Source organism: Heterocephalus glaber, unplaced genomic scaffold (assembly GCF_053883595.1).
Source record: "Heterocephalus glaber isolate CG9 unplaced genomic scaffold, H.glaber_assembly_v1.0 deba00000809, whole genome shotgun sequence".
Classification (NCBI taxonomy): domain Eukaryota; kingdom Metazoa; phylum Chordata; class Mammalia; order Rodentia; family Bathyergidae; genus Heterocephalus; species Heterocephalus glaber.
The window spans coordinates 11,606,823-11,623,092 of record NW_028258163.1 but is presented as its reverse complement, the minus strand read 5'-3'; the positions used below and the strand labels follow the sequence as shown (position 1 = coordinate 11,623,092).

The following is a 16,270-nucleotide window of genomic DNA, read 5'->3' as shown; positions in this document are numbered from 1 at the left end:
ATTTTTCCATATGTATTGTGATTATGTAATATAACTTTTTCATAAGAAATACAAACTGAAGCATTTATAAGTAAAACAACACCGTGTCTGTGACTGACTCTCAAATGACTGAAAAAAAACACCCCAAATTTGTGAGTGCACGTATACACACACACACAGAGTGTACACAAATGTGGCAAAATGTTAATAGGTGCATAACGTAGGTGAAGGCTATAGGAGTTATTTGCATACTTTTTCCAGGTTCTCTCTAAGTGCAAAATTATTTCAAAAAATTTTAGTTAAAAAAAAATTTTTAGTTTTTAAAAAAAATGTGCTCTAGCCAGGCATGGTGGCACATACCTCTAATCCCAGTACTCAGGAAGCTGAGGCAGGAGGATTGCTGTGAGTTCGAGGCCAGCCTGGGCTACATACCAAGACCCTGCCTCAAATAACCAAATAAATAAATAAAAATAAAAAATATGCTGTAGCTCCTTCCTCGACACATTTATTTTCCTTTTTGTACTTATTCTCAATCTGGGGTTTTTATTGGTGGAGTGTTTGTATAGCCTTGAACTTTCCTGATGAAGCAACATGACAGAATGAAATGACAGAAGAGGAAATAGGGCTGTTCCATTTGGTACAGTCACTGCCTGATAAAAGCAGTGGCTCCAGATCTGTTTCACCTCCTAAAAAGAAAGGGGAGTATTTTAGTCCCTTCTTGTCATCATTGTTTAACCTTAATTTGGTCACTGGTAACTGGGAGGAAAGGCAGAATCACAAAAGGTAGCAAGAGGGACGTGCATCCATATTGGAGATCCCTCCCTTTCTTAAAAAGGCCAGGCTGTGCAAAGGTGTGTGGGACCCTAATATAAATGGCTCTAGCATGATAACTTGAGACAATTCTTTTATTGAACTGCTTAGCATTGGACCACTGTGTGGGTAAATTTCTTTAATATCCAGGATAATGCAAGTACAATAGAAATGCTTTGTTGTAATATCAATATTTACAGTGGACAAATAGATATTACAATCCAGAGGTTTAGGTACAGATTTCACAATTACAAAGAGGCGATATCGGCATCATCTGTAACAGACACTCACCCAGAGGAGTATCGACAACATGCTTTGTGTAGCCACAAATTATTCAGAAAGTAAAGCTTCCATGACAAGCCATCAAATTCACAGGCATCGTCAGCAACACAACAGCATCTACTAGGTAAGAAGCCACAGCAGTACACAGTGACCATGACAGCACTTGGGAGATGGGGAGCATAGGAGACCTAAGACCTGAAGTCAGCTCATCCGCCACCCACCACTCACTTGTCCCTGTAGTTTACAATTTCATCTATTCATTCTGAGGCTTCCACTCAAGACCCTACTCTAGAAAATTCTAGTTGCCTCTCATACTTCAGGGTATTGGTCTATGTCAAAGGTGATGTGTAGTCTGCAAAACTGGCTTCCTTCCAAAGGCAATGATAAAGAAGGAACATAGTCCCATTTGTTAATTTCACAAAAAGTGAAAAAAATAAAAAGCTATAGAGTGTGAAGCGTGCCCCCAGCAGCAGCCCCCCCATTCCAGTTGTGAGTTCTTTTTTTTGAATTTTCTTTACTGGGAGCAAAGAATGCTCAACACTGAAGTGTGATTCTCATGGAGGGATTTTCACTTTGTCAGGAGCCAAAGCCTTAGCTGAATCCACTGTTCACTTAGAGCTGGTGGAGCAGGTTTGCTATGAGGTCGCACTCGGTTGATACCACTCAGGCCTGAGAGCCTCTCTGTCCTGGAGAACCCAGTCAATTAATTAATATTTTCAATTACATTCTTGGCAGGTGTCAACTTGCCCTTCACAAAGGCTCAGCAGCTATGGTGCTCCCTACAGGTTTCATCCCAACATCAGGTCTCTACAGGACTGGAAGAGAAGCCTGGGCAGACCAGCCAGGTCCTGCCTGTGATTCCCCTCCCCAAGCCTCCTTGGCACAGTCTGTAGGAGGCTTACCCTACTCTTCACGGGTAAGTGGAAGCTCTCTTGTGCTCAGGTACATTCCTAATTCCCAGGACAGTGCAGCCAGGTCTTTCTTCCATCCCCTCAGCAAATGAGGCTGAAAAAGGTGGCCTACATTAAGCAACACGAAGTCGAGATTTTATAACACCGCTGTAGATGTAGTCAGCAGGTTAAAAGTTGAGCTTCTGGCGCCGGGGATTTAGCTCAGTGGTTCCACCGCCTGCTGTGCAAGCGCAAGGACCTGAGTTCGATTCCCGGTACCAAAAAACAAAACAAACAAACAAAAAAAGTTGAGCTTCTGACAGGAAGGTCTCTCTTTCGACTCCTTGGCATGTACCATTGTACTGCTTTCTTTGTGGAGCTTTCATTAATTTTATGCAGTATTTCACAGCTTCAATTTCTTGCATCTTGGTTTACTTCCAGAATCATCAAGGAAGCATCTCGGATTCTGCTTGCTTATATAGAGAGATTTCAAGTAGATTTGGTTTTTAATAACCCCAGTGCCCTAATGTATGTTGATAACTCTTAATTTGATGCATTATGACCTATATTTTCTTTTTAAAGATGGAGGGGTTTTTTGTTTGTTTGTTTGTTTATGTTGTGCTGAGGGTTGAATCTGGGCCTTGTACATGGTAGGAAATAGTGCTCACCACTCAGCTAAATCCTCAGCTGAAGCTTCTGTTGTTAGAGAGCACAGCCAGATTCACTGGACCTTCAGTTGCGCTTTTCTGGGCTGCTCATCTTTTTGACTGAACTCAACAGGAATGAAAAAGTCAGTCATTTCTGTTCTTTGAAAAACCTATTTAAAAAAAAAGAAGAAAGCCTTTCCCTTCTGTTTGCCCCAGATAGCACTTCTGCCTGAGTTCCATACAGTGACCTGCTTGCTGCTGGTATGAATTGGGGGCCTGGAAGAGAGAAATTGAGGACTTCAAAAAGGTTCCTAATGAAATTCAAAAACATGGATTGAAATTAAATTTGTTTTTCACATATTTCTTCCAGTTCGCTTTGTGAAGAGATTAGAAAGCAAGTCATCAGAAAACAAGGTCAGAGAAGATCTTTACCAGAGAACCCTGTTACACAGCTAGTCCTCCTAAGAAGATAGCATAAGTAAATGGTTTTGAAGGGGCATGAAGTAGAATGCACACTATTTGTTTAGATAAAAGGGAGAAAGTCCTCCTGGTGAAAACAGAAATAACTGTGGAGACTTGATCAACTTTATCAGCAGAAAAAGACCCTTTTCAAAAATTGAGCATGACCAGGTCTCAGTGTGCCCCCAGACCCAGGATTTCCAGAGGAAGGATGGTTCTGTGGAGATCAGCATGGTTTCCCCGGGTACAGGAATTGGCTCGATTATAAAAGCAAGGAGCAACAGCTTCACTTAGATGTAAGGACAGGGGAACATATAGACCACATAATAGATACACAATAAATACTCATCAGTCCGTGAAAAAAGATATTTTTAGAAGCCAGTTGAATATCACTTGTGTTAATAGGTGATATTGACTTACTTTCTCCTGGTTCTCACTGGTACAAAACAACATACATTTTACACAAAACTCTCTGATAGGTATCCACAAGGGAAAGTTTTTTGTTTTTTGGTACCAAGAATCGGACTCGGGACCTTGCACTTGCAAGGCAGGAGCCAGAACCACTGAGCTAAACCCCCAGCCCTCCACAAGGGAAAGTTTCCATCCAGTCCCTGCTGTTTCCCACAGGAGGTTAGACAAAAGTTTCCTAAGTCATTGTTCATTGTAACCCAAGTATGCTTCCAGTGAAGGGCCGTGAGTCAGACTCCACTTCATTGGCAAACTCTAAGACCACCAGGTGGCCTTAGTCATAGAAAAGAATCATTTGATATGGCAGCAGTTGCTGCAGATGTGAATCCTTTCTTTTGGCAACAGACCTTGAGCCCTTACAAGTCTTCAGGGACTATAAATGACAGATGACATTTTTAAAAGTAGGCAAACCAGACTATTGTCATTATTCTTTGGAGGGGGGTTCTTAACTTTTCAGGGTAGCTTGGTGTTCCCCTGCCAGTACAACTTCTCCTCTACTTTTTTCTTTTTCCATTGGCAGAGAAGCAGCATCTTAAAGGTCTTTCTGAAGGTTCTGTTGCAGAGGGCATAGCAGATGGGGTTGACTGTACTGTTGACATAGCACAACCAATAGCCCAAGTGCCACAGAGTGACTGGGACACACTTATCACAGAAGGTGGAAACCAGGACCATGATGTTATAGGGGGTCCATGTAATGATGAAGGCCAGGAGAATGGCGCTTAAGGTCTGGGCTGCTTTCCTCTCTTTGACTAGGACCATTCGCTTTCGTTTGGTCATTTGATGGCTGAGGTTGGGATTGAGGCCTTTTGATGAAGGGTTCTTGGACACTGGGAAGGAGCAGGGCATGATTTTTACTTTTCGACAGCCGTTATTGGTTTCCTGGGTCCCGTCAGCTTTAACCACCAGTCGGAACTTATAAGCCACACACTTCTGACTCCTGAGTCTGTGAGCAGCAGCTGGGGACAGGAAGTATTTTGGAGTATCATAGTCAGTTTTTTCAGTTTGAGCTTTCACGAAAGTCTCCTTGGTCTCCTCAGGACTGAATTCTTCCCTTGGGCTTTCCTTAGCCTGATTCTTGTAGACCACTTGGAAGACAGGGTTGGTGGGGGGCTTGTCCTCATCCTCAGAGGCGGGGAAGCTGCTACAGGCAGTGAGCTGCTCAGTGTTGGCCCAGCTGGTGCTTTGGCCAGTGGCCTGGGATGGCTTCCCTGTGGCAGAGGTGCTCCTTCGGGAGGATGACCAGGAGGCCTGGCTCCTTTCCCTTTGGGCCAGGGTAGGTTGAGGGCAGCTGAAGCAGGACCTGAGCAGAGCCCTGTGAGCTGGCTTTTTCTTCTCAGCTTCAGCCACAGAGTCAGAGCCCTGGAGGTCAGCCAGATCTTTGGTTCGCTTCTCTGTTTCCCGGTAGATTCGGCAGTAAAGAATCGTCATGACAGAAACAGGGATGTAGAAAGCAGCAATGGCTGTGCCAAAAGTGATGGTGGGCTCGGAGAGGAACTGGATCTGACACTCATCTGGTGGTACGGTCCGCTTCCCAACCAAGTACTGCCAGCAGAGGATGGCGGGTGCCCAGAGGACGAAGGAGATCAACCAGGCCAGGCCAATCATGATGCCAGCCCTCTTCGGGGTTCGCTTGGCCCGATATGTCAGGGGTCTGGTGATGGAAAAGTAACGGTCAAAACTGATCACTAGGAGGTTCATGACAGAGGCATTGCTGGCCACATAGTCCAGTGCAAGCCAGAGGTCACAAGCCAGACTCCCAAGAGCCCAGCGTCCCATGAGGATATAGGTGGTGTAGAGGTTCATGGAGAAGATTCCAATGATGAGATCCGCACAGGCTAAGCTGAGCAGGTAGTAATTGTTAACTGTCTTGAGCTGACTGTTGACTTTGAAGGAGATCATGACCAAAACGTTGCCCACAATGGTCATCAGGCTGACTACTGCAGTCACGGCTGCGATGGTGATGACTTCCCACAACCGATGGTGCTCCAAAGGCTGGTGAGTTACCGGGGTGCCATTGCCAGCGGTCACATTGTGGTAAGATTCCCCTTCCATCCTGGTGCGAGAATTTACATTAAGCTTAAGTCTTAGGTTTTAGTTCTCTGTTCTTTCTCACCTCTTCTTGATCAGTATCTCTGGAAGAAAGGGAAATACATTAGCCCACTCACCAGCATGTGTTTCCTTTCCATTCATTGCTTATCATTTCTAATAGAGTATTAAATGTGGCCACACACGTAGTTAGAGAAAAATGCTGAAATTGCTGAACTGTTGATAACATTTTAATCACAGCATTTATCTCTTTGCTTTGTATGATTACCAATGTGCAAGTACACTTACTTCTTGAGCTTGAAACCGCTGCCCTCTTGTGGCGACATTTTAAAGCGGTCTGAGAAGATGAAGAAGAAAAAGCAAAAAGAGCCTGATTATTGGGAAGTAGGGATGTTAAATGACTTTGGATTGCAATGATTTTAAGAGCAGAAACTCTGCTTTTTAGGCAACTGGTAATAAAAGCCTAAACGGTGATGCATTGGGGAAGAAGATGGTTGTATTTAGTCTATAGTCCCTGTCTTTATTACTAAACTATTGAGGGGCTGTTTGACTGTGCTGTGCCACTTTTCCCTGCACCAATGCACAAACTCCATGTGCAGACCTGGTTTTTATCAAAGGACTTTGCAATTTGCATCCGTTGCTGAAGATAATCCCTCCATTCTCCGACTGTTTACAATGTCATTGAACAGTGTTAAGCTACAGTATATTTTTTCCCCTGATGATTATAAAGTAATGTGTCCCTCATAAAAGTTCAACCAATGTCAAAATGTAAATTTATAAAACAAAAGTCTTTGCTAATTCCATCTTGCTCTCAGGGGATGGATCTTGAAACCATCATGTTCATTGAAATAAATCAGAAACAAAAGTTTAAATAAATATCCCATGGTTTCTCTTATATGAGAAATCCAAAATATAAGTAATTAAAGAGCACAATAAAGGAGAGATGATAGGAAATAGGGAGATAGGAATTTTTGGAGAAGAGGACCTGAGGAAGGGAGAAGGGGAGAGGGGAGGTGAAGGAAGGGGATAAAAATTATCAAGATGTATGTATCTTGGTTATTTAGGGGATATATCTAGTTTTGGGATATATACATTTAAAATAATGTAATTATATGCTATAAATTTTAAAAAGAGAAAAATATCTTTCCTCTCTCTGTCTTATACAGGGAGTGAATATTATGTAGGGAAATTACCAAATCACATTTCAGTGTCAGGTTGAGGCTGGGGTTTAGTTCTTATAAAATGAAGGGTTGGTCTGTAGGTAAGTGGATCTCCTCATGGTTGCTCATTAAAGCCACACAGGAGCTTTTGAAAGGTATTAATGTCTGGGTCCCACCCCAGGCCTGTTAACTCAGAATCTATGTGGGAGAAACCTGTGTGCCATTTCATTTTCAAATTCCTCAGGTGATTCTCATGTGAAGTCAGACTGGAAAACCTGTGATACTTGAGCCCCCTGCTGCTCAAAGTGAAGTTAATTCAGGGTGCTTCTTACAAACGAATAATTCCATGACTAGAACCAGTGTTTCTCAAAGTGCTGCCAGTTCTTGTTAAATTGCAGAAGGGTGTGGCTTGCAATTCCACATTTCTAAAAAGCTCAGTACTCTCAATGCTGCTAATGTGTGAACCATACTTTAAGCTAAGGATAATTTCTGAACTTCCAGACAAGGAGCCAAGGCTTACCAAGGTGCTGTTAAAGTGTAATTTTCTAATTGAAATGCACAGTAACATTTGGGTCCTTATCTGCCTTCCAAAGTCATCTGAGTTTTTAAAAATTTCTCTCCTGCTCGGAATTAATAAAACTTCCCAACTCCTTTCTATTTTTTTCAATTGTTTTTTGGTCAGGGATAATTTTCCCTGATTTCTAGGCTGCTAGGAATGGACAGATCTTTCCACAGACAAAAGCATTTGGGACGTGAGGTAGGTTCCTTGGCTGAAGGAGTGATTTCTTTACTTGGATCACAATTTATTGTAGAAATTGAGTTTCAAGCATGAGAGTTTTCCACAATAAATTTCTTGAATAATTAACAAATTTTCATTTTTTGAGTAAAACATTGTATTTCTGGAGGAGTAGCTCTTATTTTGGTGGGGGGACAGAAATGTAAGTGGTATCAGGGTGTGGAATCCTTCTGAGCCCTTACTTGGTTATTTCCTCACACTTTATAGCTCTCACTTTTCACTCGCTGTTGAGAAGATGTTTATTACTAAGGCGCCAGCGTTAATAAATATCCCTGGTTTATTATTCCCACCACTGAACAGAAGAATCCCAGGGCAACAAAAGCCTTTGTGTTCCCAGCCTTGCCAATTTGTGTCTTTGTTCTCTGTTGTTGATAAATTACAAATGAAGCAAAATGACATAAAAATAAAAAGGATAACACTGTGTACCAAATGAATTCTTTCCTTGTTGAGTGGCCTTGAACTCTGAGGCTTTGCATAAAGTGAGCTTTGACCTTTTTTTTTTTTGAAATCCTTTTTCTCTGGGCAGCTTTTTGCCTGAACCTGTCCTTGCTGCAGTTCATTGTTTCTATAGCAACCATAGTGGAACTTTGGTTCCACTTTAATAGCATCATTATGCCATTGCTGGCGAGACATCATAGCCAGCTCGTGTTGTTATCATGAAGAATATCGATGAGCTGCCATCTGGTCTCTTCCTTTTCAAGGACAAATCAAGAACAAGCAGCCTTAAAATCCATGTAGTAACAACAGGTTAGAAGTGAGAAAGATCTTCCAGTGGAGGAATGTGTGAGGAAGGGAAGTTATGCATTTGCCGGTTTTTGATGATTTTTTTTTTTTTTTTTTTTGGTACCAGGGATCTAACTCGGGTCCTTGCGCTTCTGCAGCAGGCGGTGAAACCACTGAGCTAAATCCCCGGCCCCTAAACTTTTTTGATTGGTAGAGTAGAAATGCTGTCCAAAGATACACGGTTAAGAGATGGTTAAGAGATGACTCCTTACGGAGGATTTAGCTCAGTGGTTCCGGCACCTGCCGCTCAAGCGCAAGGTCCCAAGTTCGATCCTGGTACAAAAAAAAAAAAGAGAGATGACTCCTTAGCCCCATGTGGTGCCACACACCTGTAATCCCAGCACTCTGGGAGGTTGAAGCAGGATTGCAAGTTCAAGTTCAGCCTGAGTCACTTAGCAAGACCCTGTCTCAAAACAAAATATAAAAACGAGCTAGAGATAGAACTCTGTGTGAAGGCCCTGGGTTCTATACCCCCACTCCATACATGCACAGATGATTGCTCAATGTCTCTGAGTTGATAATAGGGCTTAATATGAGCAGGGTTTTAATGTGACATGCTTTTTAAAACATACTGTGTTCACCACTGTACTAGATAAACCTTATGAAAGAGACACACAGTACTCTGAGCTGAAGGAGTTAATCTTTTTCAGTTCTTAGAAAGAGGATCTAGAAATAAAGTTGAGCCTTTAAAGCCTAATTTATGTGACAGAGAGGTCTATTACTGAGGACATTAAAAAACTTCATTGTTCTAGTAGGACAGGAAAACAGGTTAGATTGCTTTACATGCAAGGCATAAACTGGGGGCATTTAATAAACTGGGGCAGTCCTGTGGGGTAACTTGGGAGGTCCCCTTCTGTTGTGAACAGTCTTGTTTTGTTTTCCCAGAGTACTGGGAAAATGTTTTCATTTTCTATATGTACTACGACATGAAAAAGTCTGGGAAGCACTGCCACAATTAGATGTATGAGAGAATCTAAAAGTCCAGAAGCCCTTGACTCTTGTTCAAGTCTTCCCAACAGAGTTGAAGGCAAAGATTAGGTGTTAAGTTTTGGCTTCCCATGGACAAGGATGTTGCTCTGAAAGAAGTAAGAATAAAAAGGTTTGGGGAAGAGGGAATGACTAACTGTATCAAATAAGGTTGATGAGTAAGATTAGGACTGAGGCCTGACCATTGGATTTAGTTACGTGGAGAACATAGTGAATCTTGGTCAGTTTGGGTGAAATAGTGGACATGTAAACCTTGTGAAGCAGATGAAAGAGTGACTGAGAGGAGGAGAATTATAAACAATGCTATAGAATACTTCTGTAAACCTTGGTTAAAAGAAATAGAGGAGAAACTGTATTAGGGTGTAGAGAAAATAGCTTTTTTTAAAAGAAAGGTAAGGGTTGTGGATTTAGCTCAGTGCCACCATGCTTGCCTGGTTCAAATCCTGGTACCAAAAAAAAAAAAAAAAGGTGGAAAGATTGCATGTTTTTATGCTGTAGTAGTTAGGGTGGAATGTCAACTTGATTGGCTTTGGGATCTGACCAAAGGGGATTGGTGGAGCACACCTTTGGGTGGTCTGGGTCATGGAGGTATGACCCTAAGGTCTGTCTCATCCCTTGCCCTTCCTCTCTGGTGCTCTTCCGTGCTCTGCTTCTCAGCCACCATAAACTAAGCAGCTTTGTTCCAACACACCCTTCTGCCATGAATTTTTTGCCTTGGAGCCTATTGACCATGGACTGAATCTTAAAATCAATCTGCAATCATAAGCTAAGTCAAACTGCTCCTTCTTTCAGATGTGGGTGTTGAGTATTGTGTCCTAGCAATGGGAAATCTGACTAATATATAAAATTGTACTAGGAGCAGAATTGTTGCTGTGACTGTTCCTGACCATGTGGTCCAGAGCCCTTGCAACTAGTTTGTGGGAAGAGTTTGGAAAAGTTTGGAGATGCAGGCTGGAGAAACCCTAAAATGTTGTAAGCTGAGCTTGATGAGCAAGTCTGGCCAGAGCTCAGAGGACCACAATGCTGATAGGAATGCTGAGAGTAAAGGCCAAGCTCAGAAGGTTTCAGTTGGGAACAGGGACTCCACTGGCAGTTGAACTAGAGGCTATGTGTGTTACACTCTGGCAAAAAAAAAAAAATTGTCTACATTTTGCCCATGTCCTGAGATTTTGCCAGGAACTGAGATGAAGGGTGGTCGACTAATCTGGCAGAGTAAATTTGAAGAGAACCCAACACTCAGGTTGTGGCATGGGTACTTCTGCTGGCTGCTTGTACTCAGGTTTATAGTAAGAACTGGGGGAAAAAAGCAAAGCAGAAAAATTTGAAAAATATAAATTTTGGCTCAGAAGGAAGTAAAGTTGAGTCCAGAAGCAGTATGGCTGCTGAAAAGATTAATGCCTTTAAACAGAAACCAAGTACAGTAGACCCTTGATTTATGAACTCAATTGGTTCCTGAGGGCTGGTTGTGACTCAAATTGGTTTTAACTCAATCCAGCTGAGATCTGGATGTTTACCTGGGTACATGCTATAGATAACAAGAGGCAGATGACTTAATTAACCGTTAACTTAACTGAAGTTGTTTGTATGTCAGGCTGGTCATGACTTGAGGGTCCACTGTACTTTGTACAAGAATAAGAAGAAAGATGCTTTGAGGGCTTCTCAGGAATCAGTAAGACATCATCTATTACAGGCTCAAAGGTGCAAAAGTATAAACTTTTTATTGGCGAAGAGAGACCCTGGGGTATCTGCTCCTTCTTGGTTCCCTGGAATTCATTTCACTGTGCTCAGCCATCTGGGCACTTAGAGGCTGCTGCAGCCATGATCCAAGGGGATCTGGCTGTTGCTTCTGCTGGCAGCAGACCCTGCCCTTCATACATGTGGTTGTTGGTTTTGCTGGCAGGCAGAACTTGAGAGTTGTGGAGTCAGGGAGGCTTCCATTCTAGATTTCAAGGAAGGGCCTAGAAGGCTAGGCAAAGGGGCCCTGAATGGGCAGTGAATGAAGCTGTGGGAATAAAGCCAAAGGTGCAGAGGACACCTCCAGAAGTTGGAGTTCCTAGGAGCACAGACTGTCAGCTGAAGAAAGTTGCAGGATGTGGGTGGTATCACCCTGAGGGAGAGGCTGTGTGGACTGCAACTGGCAAGGCCATAGGGGTGGGGCCCTGTGGAACTCACATTTTACCACCATGTCCTCTGGCTGCTGGTTATGGAGCTACAGGACTTAATGTTTGCCCTACTGGGTTTTAGTCTTGCTTTGGGCCTATTCTTTTCTATCCTCCTATTGCCCACTTCTGGAATGGGAATATCTACCTTTGCCATTATAACCTGGGATTATATATAACTTTTTTTTTTTCTTTTACAGAGGTTCGCAGCTAAGAGTTTGCCTTGATTTTCAGAAGGGACTTTGACTTGGACATGTGAAAAATGCTGGAATTGTTGAGACTTTGGGGGAAGGGACTGTTGTTTTCAGTTGTACAGAGAACAGTTGTATTGTGTTAGGCAAAATTATGATAGCTGTTGTCTTTTTTTTTTTTTTCTTTTGTGGTACCAGGCATTGAACTCAGGACCTTGTGCTTGCAAAGACAGGCACGGTGCCACTGAGCTAAATCCCCAGTCCTCGCTGTTGTCTTTATTTGGAGGTTAAGTATGGTTTAAGGAGATGCATGTGGATATGAAGTTGACAAGGGGGAGGATGTGGCGGGTATGGTACGGTGACAACTTTATTGGTTTGGGGATCCACTGAGGGAATCGGTGGAACACTTTGGGGTGTGCCTGGATGGGTCATGGAGGCCTGGCCTTGAGGTCTAAATCAGGTTCCTTGCTCCTTTCTCTCTGGCACTGCTCCCCTGATCTGCTTCCCAGAGCCATGAACTAAGTATCTTTGCTGCACTACATGCCACCCCCTTTTGCCATGTTTACGCCTTGGAGCCAGTTGACTTGAATCTCCTGAACTGGTGAGCTAAATTAAACCTATCCTCCTTTAAGTTGTGGGGGTCTGATATTGTGTCCTAACAATGAAAAGCTAGTATTTATGCTATTGTGAACCAGCCATTAAAAGGTAAAGACTGGAGTGTGAGGAGAGAGTGGGAAGAGTTGCTGGAGAGATGTTACCAGGTAGGTAGGCAGGGCTAGGAAATAGTTGCAATGAGAGAGATGTTGGCCTTGGACTGGAGCCAAGACCCTTCTATGGTAACCCAAGGAAAGGCACAGGGTAAGTGCAGATAGAGGTGTGCTGGGAGTTGCTGTAATAGTAGAAAGTCTTTTCTGACTCTTTCCATTTCTCTATGAAATAAAAATGGTCAACAGCTGAGAGTGGCCTGGACTATTTTAGTGGTTTCCTAATGTCTCCACTTAGAATTGTCATCCTCCTCTACAGAATGATTTCCTGAGTGTAGTGGATAAGGGTGTAGACTTTGAGGCCAGACCTCCCAGGTTCAAATCATTCCATTACTCACTAGCTGTGTGACCTTACAAGTTGCTTAATATCTATTTAGATCCCTGATCTGTAAAATGGAGATAACACTAGTTTACTTACAGGGCTACTGTGAGGTTCAAATGAAAAGATATATATGAAGTACTTAGGGCTGTATCTGGTGCATGTGAAGTGCTCAGCCAGTGTAGACTATTTTAAGAATGTTTTTCTTAGTTGACAATCCTTCCCAGGATCCCTCAACCTAGGAAGTCCCCCTCCTCCCTCCCATTTGTCAACCAGGCCAACTTCTGCTCCGCTCATGCAACCTTGGGCATACTTCTTTGCACCCGACCTTGAACCTCTCATTGAACTCGGTACAATGTAGTCTAAATATCTGCTTATAGGATTATATTCCTTGTGGAGTGAGCTACTTCAGGACAGAGACAATGTCTCTAATTCAGGACATAGCACTCTCTCTGCACAGTGCAGACAAAAGCAATGAACATTAACTACATATGGATATAAGAAAGGGCCAATAAGGACTGGGAAGCAAGAAAACACTTCTTTTGTTAGGCTGACTTTAGCTATTGCTTTCATTATTTTCATGTGGTTCTGCTGTACAAAGTTTAAAGTGGCTCCCAAGCATCTGTATAGCTAACTGTTCCCCTTCCCTTCTTGCAGTGAGACACCCTGAGGTAGAATGCCAGGTCTGTCACTGTCTAGACGTGTCACTTTAGGCAAGCTCTTTAACTCTCTAGGACTCTTTCTTCATCTGCAAAATAAGGGTAACAGCATCCATTATCAGAGCTTCATGAGAATGAGGTGTGAGCTATATAGTAGCCTCCTCCACCCTCTACCAGACTGTACTCTCCTCTACTCCCAGGGCCTGCCGTCCACACCCCTTACTTGGTTCCTACATCCGTACCTCCTCTGGATCCTGACTTCAGTATAGGTGTTTACAATGATATTTATATGCTCATTCTTGACAACTAGGTGATTAACCTGAAGAAAGAACTCATTGGAAGTCTCAGCACAGTTAACTTAGGCTACTAACATTTTGGAATATATTTGTATAAACCTCTTCTAAAACAAACACATTTGAACTTTTTTTTCTTTTCTAAAAATGAGCTCATAGCTGGATGTGGTGGCACAGGTCTGTCACCCTAGCTACTCCAGAAGCAGAGGCAGGAGGATCACAAGTTAATGGTCAGGCTGGGCAATTTAGTGAGACCTGTCTTAAAGTACTGAAGACAGTTAAGTTAGGTAGAAATATTATAGGCAATCAGACAGGGCTAGGCCCATGAAGAAGTCAGTGCAGAAGAACACATTACAACTGTGGCTGGTGGTGGAGGTGCATTTGTTGAAGGCAGACCTCAAGACAAAGGTGAAATGCTACACCTTCCCCAGGAATAAACCATGATTGATATTCTAAATCGGCATCAATCACCTGGGTGGGGATCAAGGCCTCCTGACCCATCCTCTCCAGGAAAGGTCCTTGTTTGTTCCATGTACACTTGCTACTTGACTTGCTTCCCCATTGGATCCTCATTTAATCAATATTACCTAAGCAATTATATTTGTAATCTTACTAGTTTTGCCCCACCTTATACCTGCCTCATCTTGTGGTTTTGTGCTATAAAACTCCCTTGAGAAGTCAGGGTCCCCGCCCCCCAGGAACCCCTTTTTTCTTAGAAATTATCTTTCTCTCAATAAATAGTTCCTACTCCTAACCTCTGTTGTTCCTAGAATCCATTCTTCGATTTTAGAGAACAGGAACTCAGCGAATTGGACATCTAGCAGGTTGGGAGTTACAATATTTTCCTTATATTATTTGGAGGTTCTCTATTACCTCTATATCATATGCCCTATATCAGAAGTAAATAATGAGGATGGGGGATGTAGCTTTGTGGGTTAGAGTGCCCCTGGGTTCGATCCCCAGTACCTCAGAGGAAAACAAAAACAAAAACAAAAACAAGGGTCGGGGATTTAGCTCAGTGGTTCTGGTGCAAGCCTTGCAAGCGCAAGGACCCGAGTTTGATCCCTGGTACAAAACCACACCAAAACCAAAAACAAAACCCCACCTCATACAGATGTTTCATAATCGTGCTTTTGATATAGGGAGTATGACACAGGGATGATACATGGACCTCCAAAGAATATAAGGGAAATATAACTCCCAACCTGCTAGATGTCCAATTTGCTGAGTTCACGTCCTCTAAAATGGAAGAATGGATCCTAGGAACAACGGAGGTTAAGAGTAGGAAGAGTTTATTGAGAGAAAGTTAGCTTCTATCTAAGAGAGACAGAGAGGTCCTGAGTGGGTTCCTCAGGGACCCCCACTTCTCAAGGGAGTTTTACAGCGCAAAACCACGAAGTGAGGTGAGTACAGGGTGGGATAAAACTATAGTCAACTAGTAAGATTACAAGTAAGGTCGCTTAGGTATTATTGAGAAATCAGAAGGTGGGTACAGGTGAGGCAAAACTATGGCCAAGCAATAAGATTACAAGTCTAGTCACAGGTAATACTGATTAAATGGGGATCCAATGGGGAAGCAAGTCAAGTAGCAAGTGTACGTTACCAAACAAGGAGTTTACAAGAAGAAATGGGCCTGGGAGGTTTTGGTCCCCCACCCAGGTGACTGATGACTATTTAGGGTATCAATCACTGCTGTTCCTCTCTACGGGAAGTATGTGAGTGTAGTCATTTCTCCGTCTTAAAGACTGACCTTCAGCGAAGGTCCTGTCTATAGTATTTTAACTGATTTAGCTGCCTACAATACTTCTTCTTGCCATGTCTCCTTCAACCCCAATCTCCGGGCCCTAAGGACCCCAGCCCGTTCAGCTCCCGGGCCCCAGCCTTGGCCTGCAGCCCTCCGCGCCGGCCCCGCCCCGGCCCGCACGCCACAGCGGGCAGGTCGCTCTGGTTCCTCCGCGCGGCCGCTTCCGGTGGGCCCGGGCGTTTCCGCGGCGGCGGCCCAGCTCCCGAAAGCTCCGCAAGGCCAGCGGCGCCAGATGCAGGCGGAGCGGGGAGCTCGGGGCGGCCGCGGGCGGCGACCTGGGCGCGACCAGGCCGGCGCCGCAGCAGCAGTGGCGAGAGGCGGCGGAGGGGACAGAGGCGGCCGGCGGGGTCGCGGCCGGGGCTTCCGCGGCAACCGCGGAGGTCGGGGCGGAGGAGGCCCGCGCGGCGGTCGCCGGGAGTCGGGGGGCAGGGGCGCCTGGACGAGCGCGCCGGTAAGAGGACGGAGGCGGCGGCGGCGGCGGGGACGCCTGCGCGGGGCGGGGCGCGGTGGGCAGGCACGTGGCGTCCCTGGCTGCTTCGGGCGGGCGGGAGGAACGGGCCTGTCGGGTGCTGCGGGGTCCCTCGCCGAGCTGGGCTTCCCTGCCCGGGCCAGGGCCTCCCGGTGTCAGTGCTGAGAGTCCCGGGAAGGGAGGCTCCGCTACCGGGCGAGGCTTGGGGCCTGGGAGCACTGATCTGGGCGGCCTCGCGCACCCGGCGCGTCTCTGTCACAGGAAGGAAGCAAGGCTCGGTCTTCCGCCGTGCAGCGCCGGGCGCA

The 16,270-nt window shown here is 44.5% G+C and overlaps 2 protein-coding genes across 2 annotated transcripts in view; one reads left to right on the top strand and one right to left on the bottom strand.

Moving 5' to 3' along the window:
- Positions 1 to 879: 879 nt before the first annotated feature.
- Positions 880 to 16,270, bottom strand: part of Chrm5 (cholinergic receptor muscarinic 5) — an 82,382-nt gene continuing 66,991 nt past the window's right edge. The window contains exon 2 of the mRNA XM_021241837.2: positions 880 to 5,667. Within this exon, the coding sequence (XP_021097496.1) occupies positions 3,989 to 5,587 (1,599 nt within the window). The 5' untranslated portion in view covers positions 5,588 to 5,667 and the 3' untranslated portion in view covers positions 880 to 3,988. The remainder of the gene's footprint in view (positions 5,668 to 16,270) is intronic.
- Aven (apoptosis and caspase activation inhibitor) overlaps positions 15,320 to 16,270 on the top strand; it is a 190,122-nt gene continuing 189,171 nt past the window's right edge. The window contains exons 1-2 of the mRNA XM_021241839.2: positions 15,320 to 15,351; positions 15,437 to 15,947. Of these exons, the coding sequence (XP_021097498.2) occupies positions 15,320 to 15,351; positions 15,437 to 15,947 (543 nt within the window). The remainder of the gene's footprint in view (positions 15,352 to 15,436; positions 15,948 to 16,270) is intronic.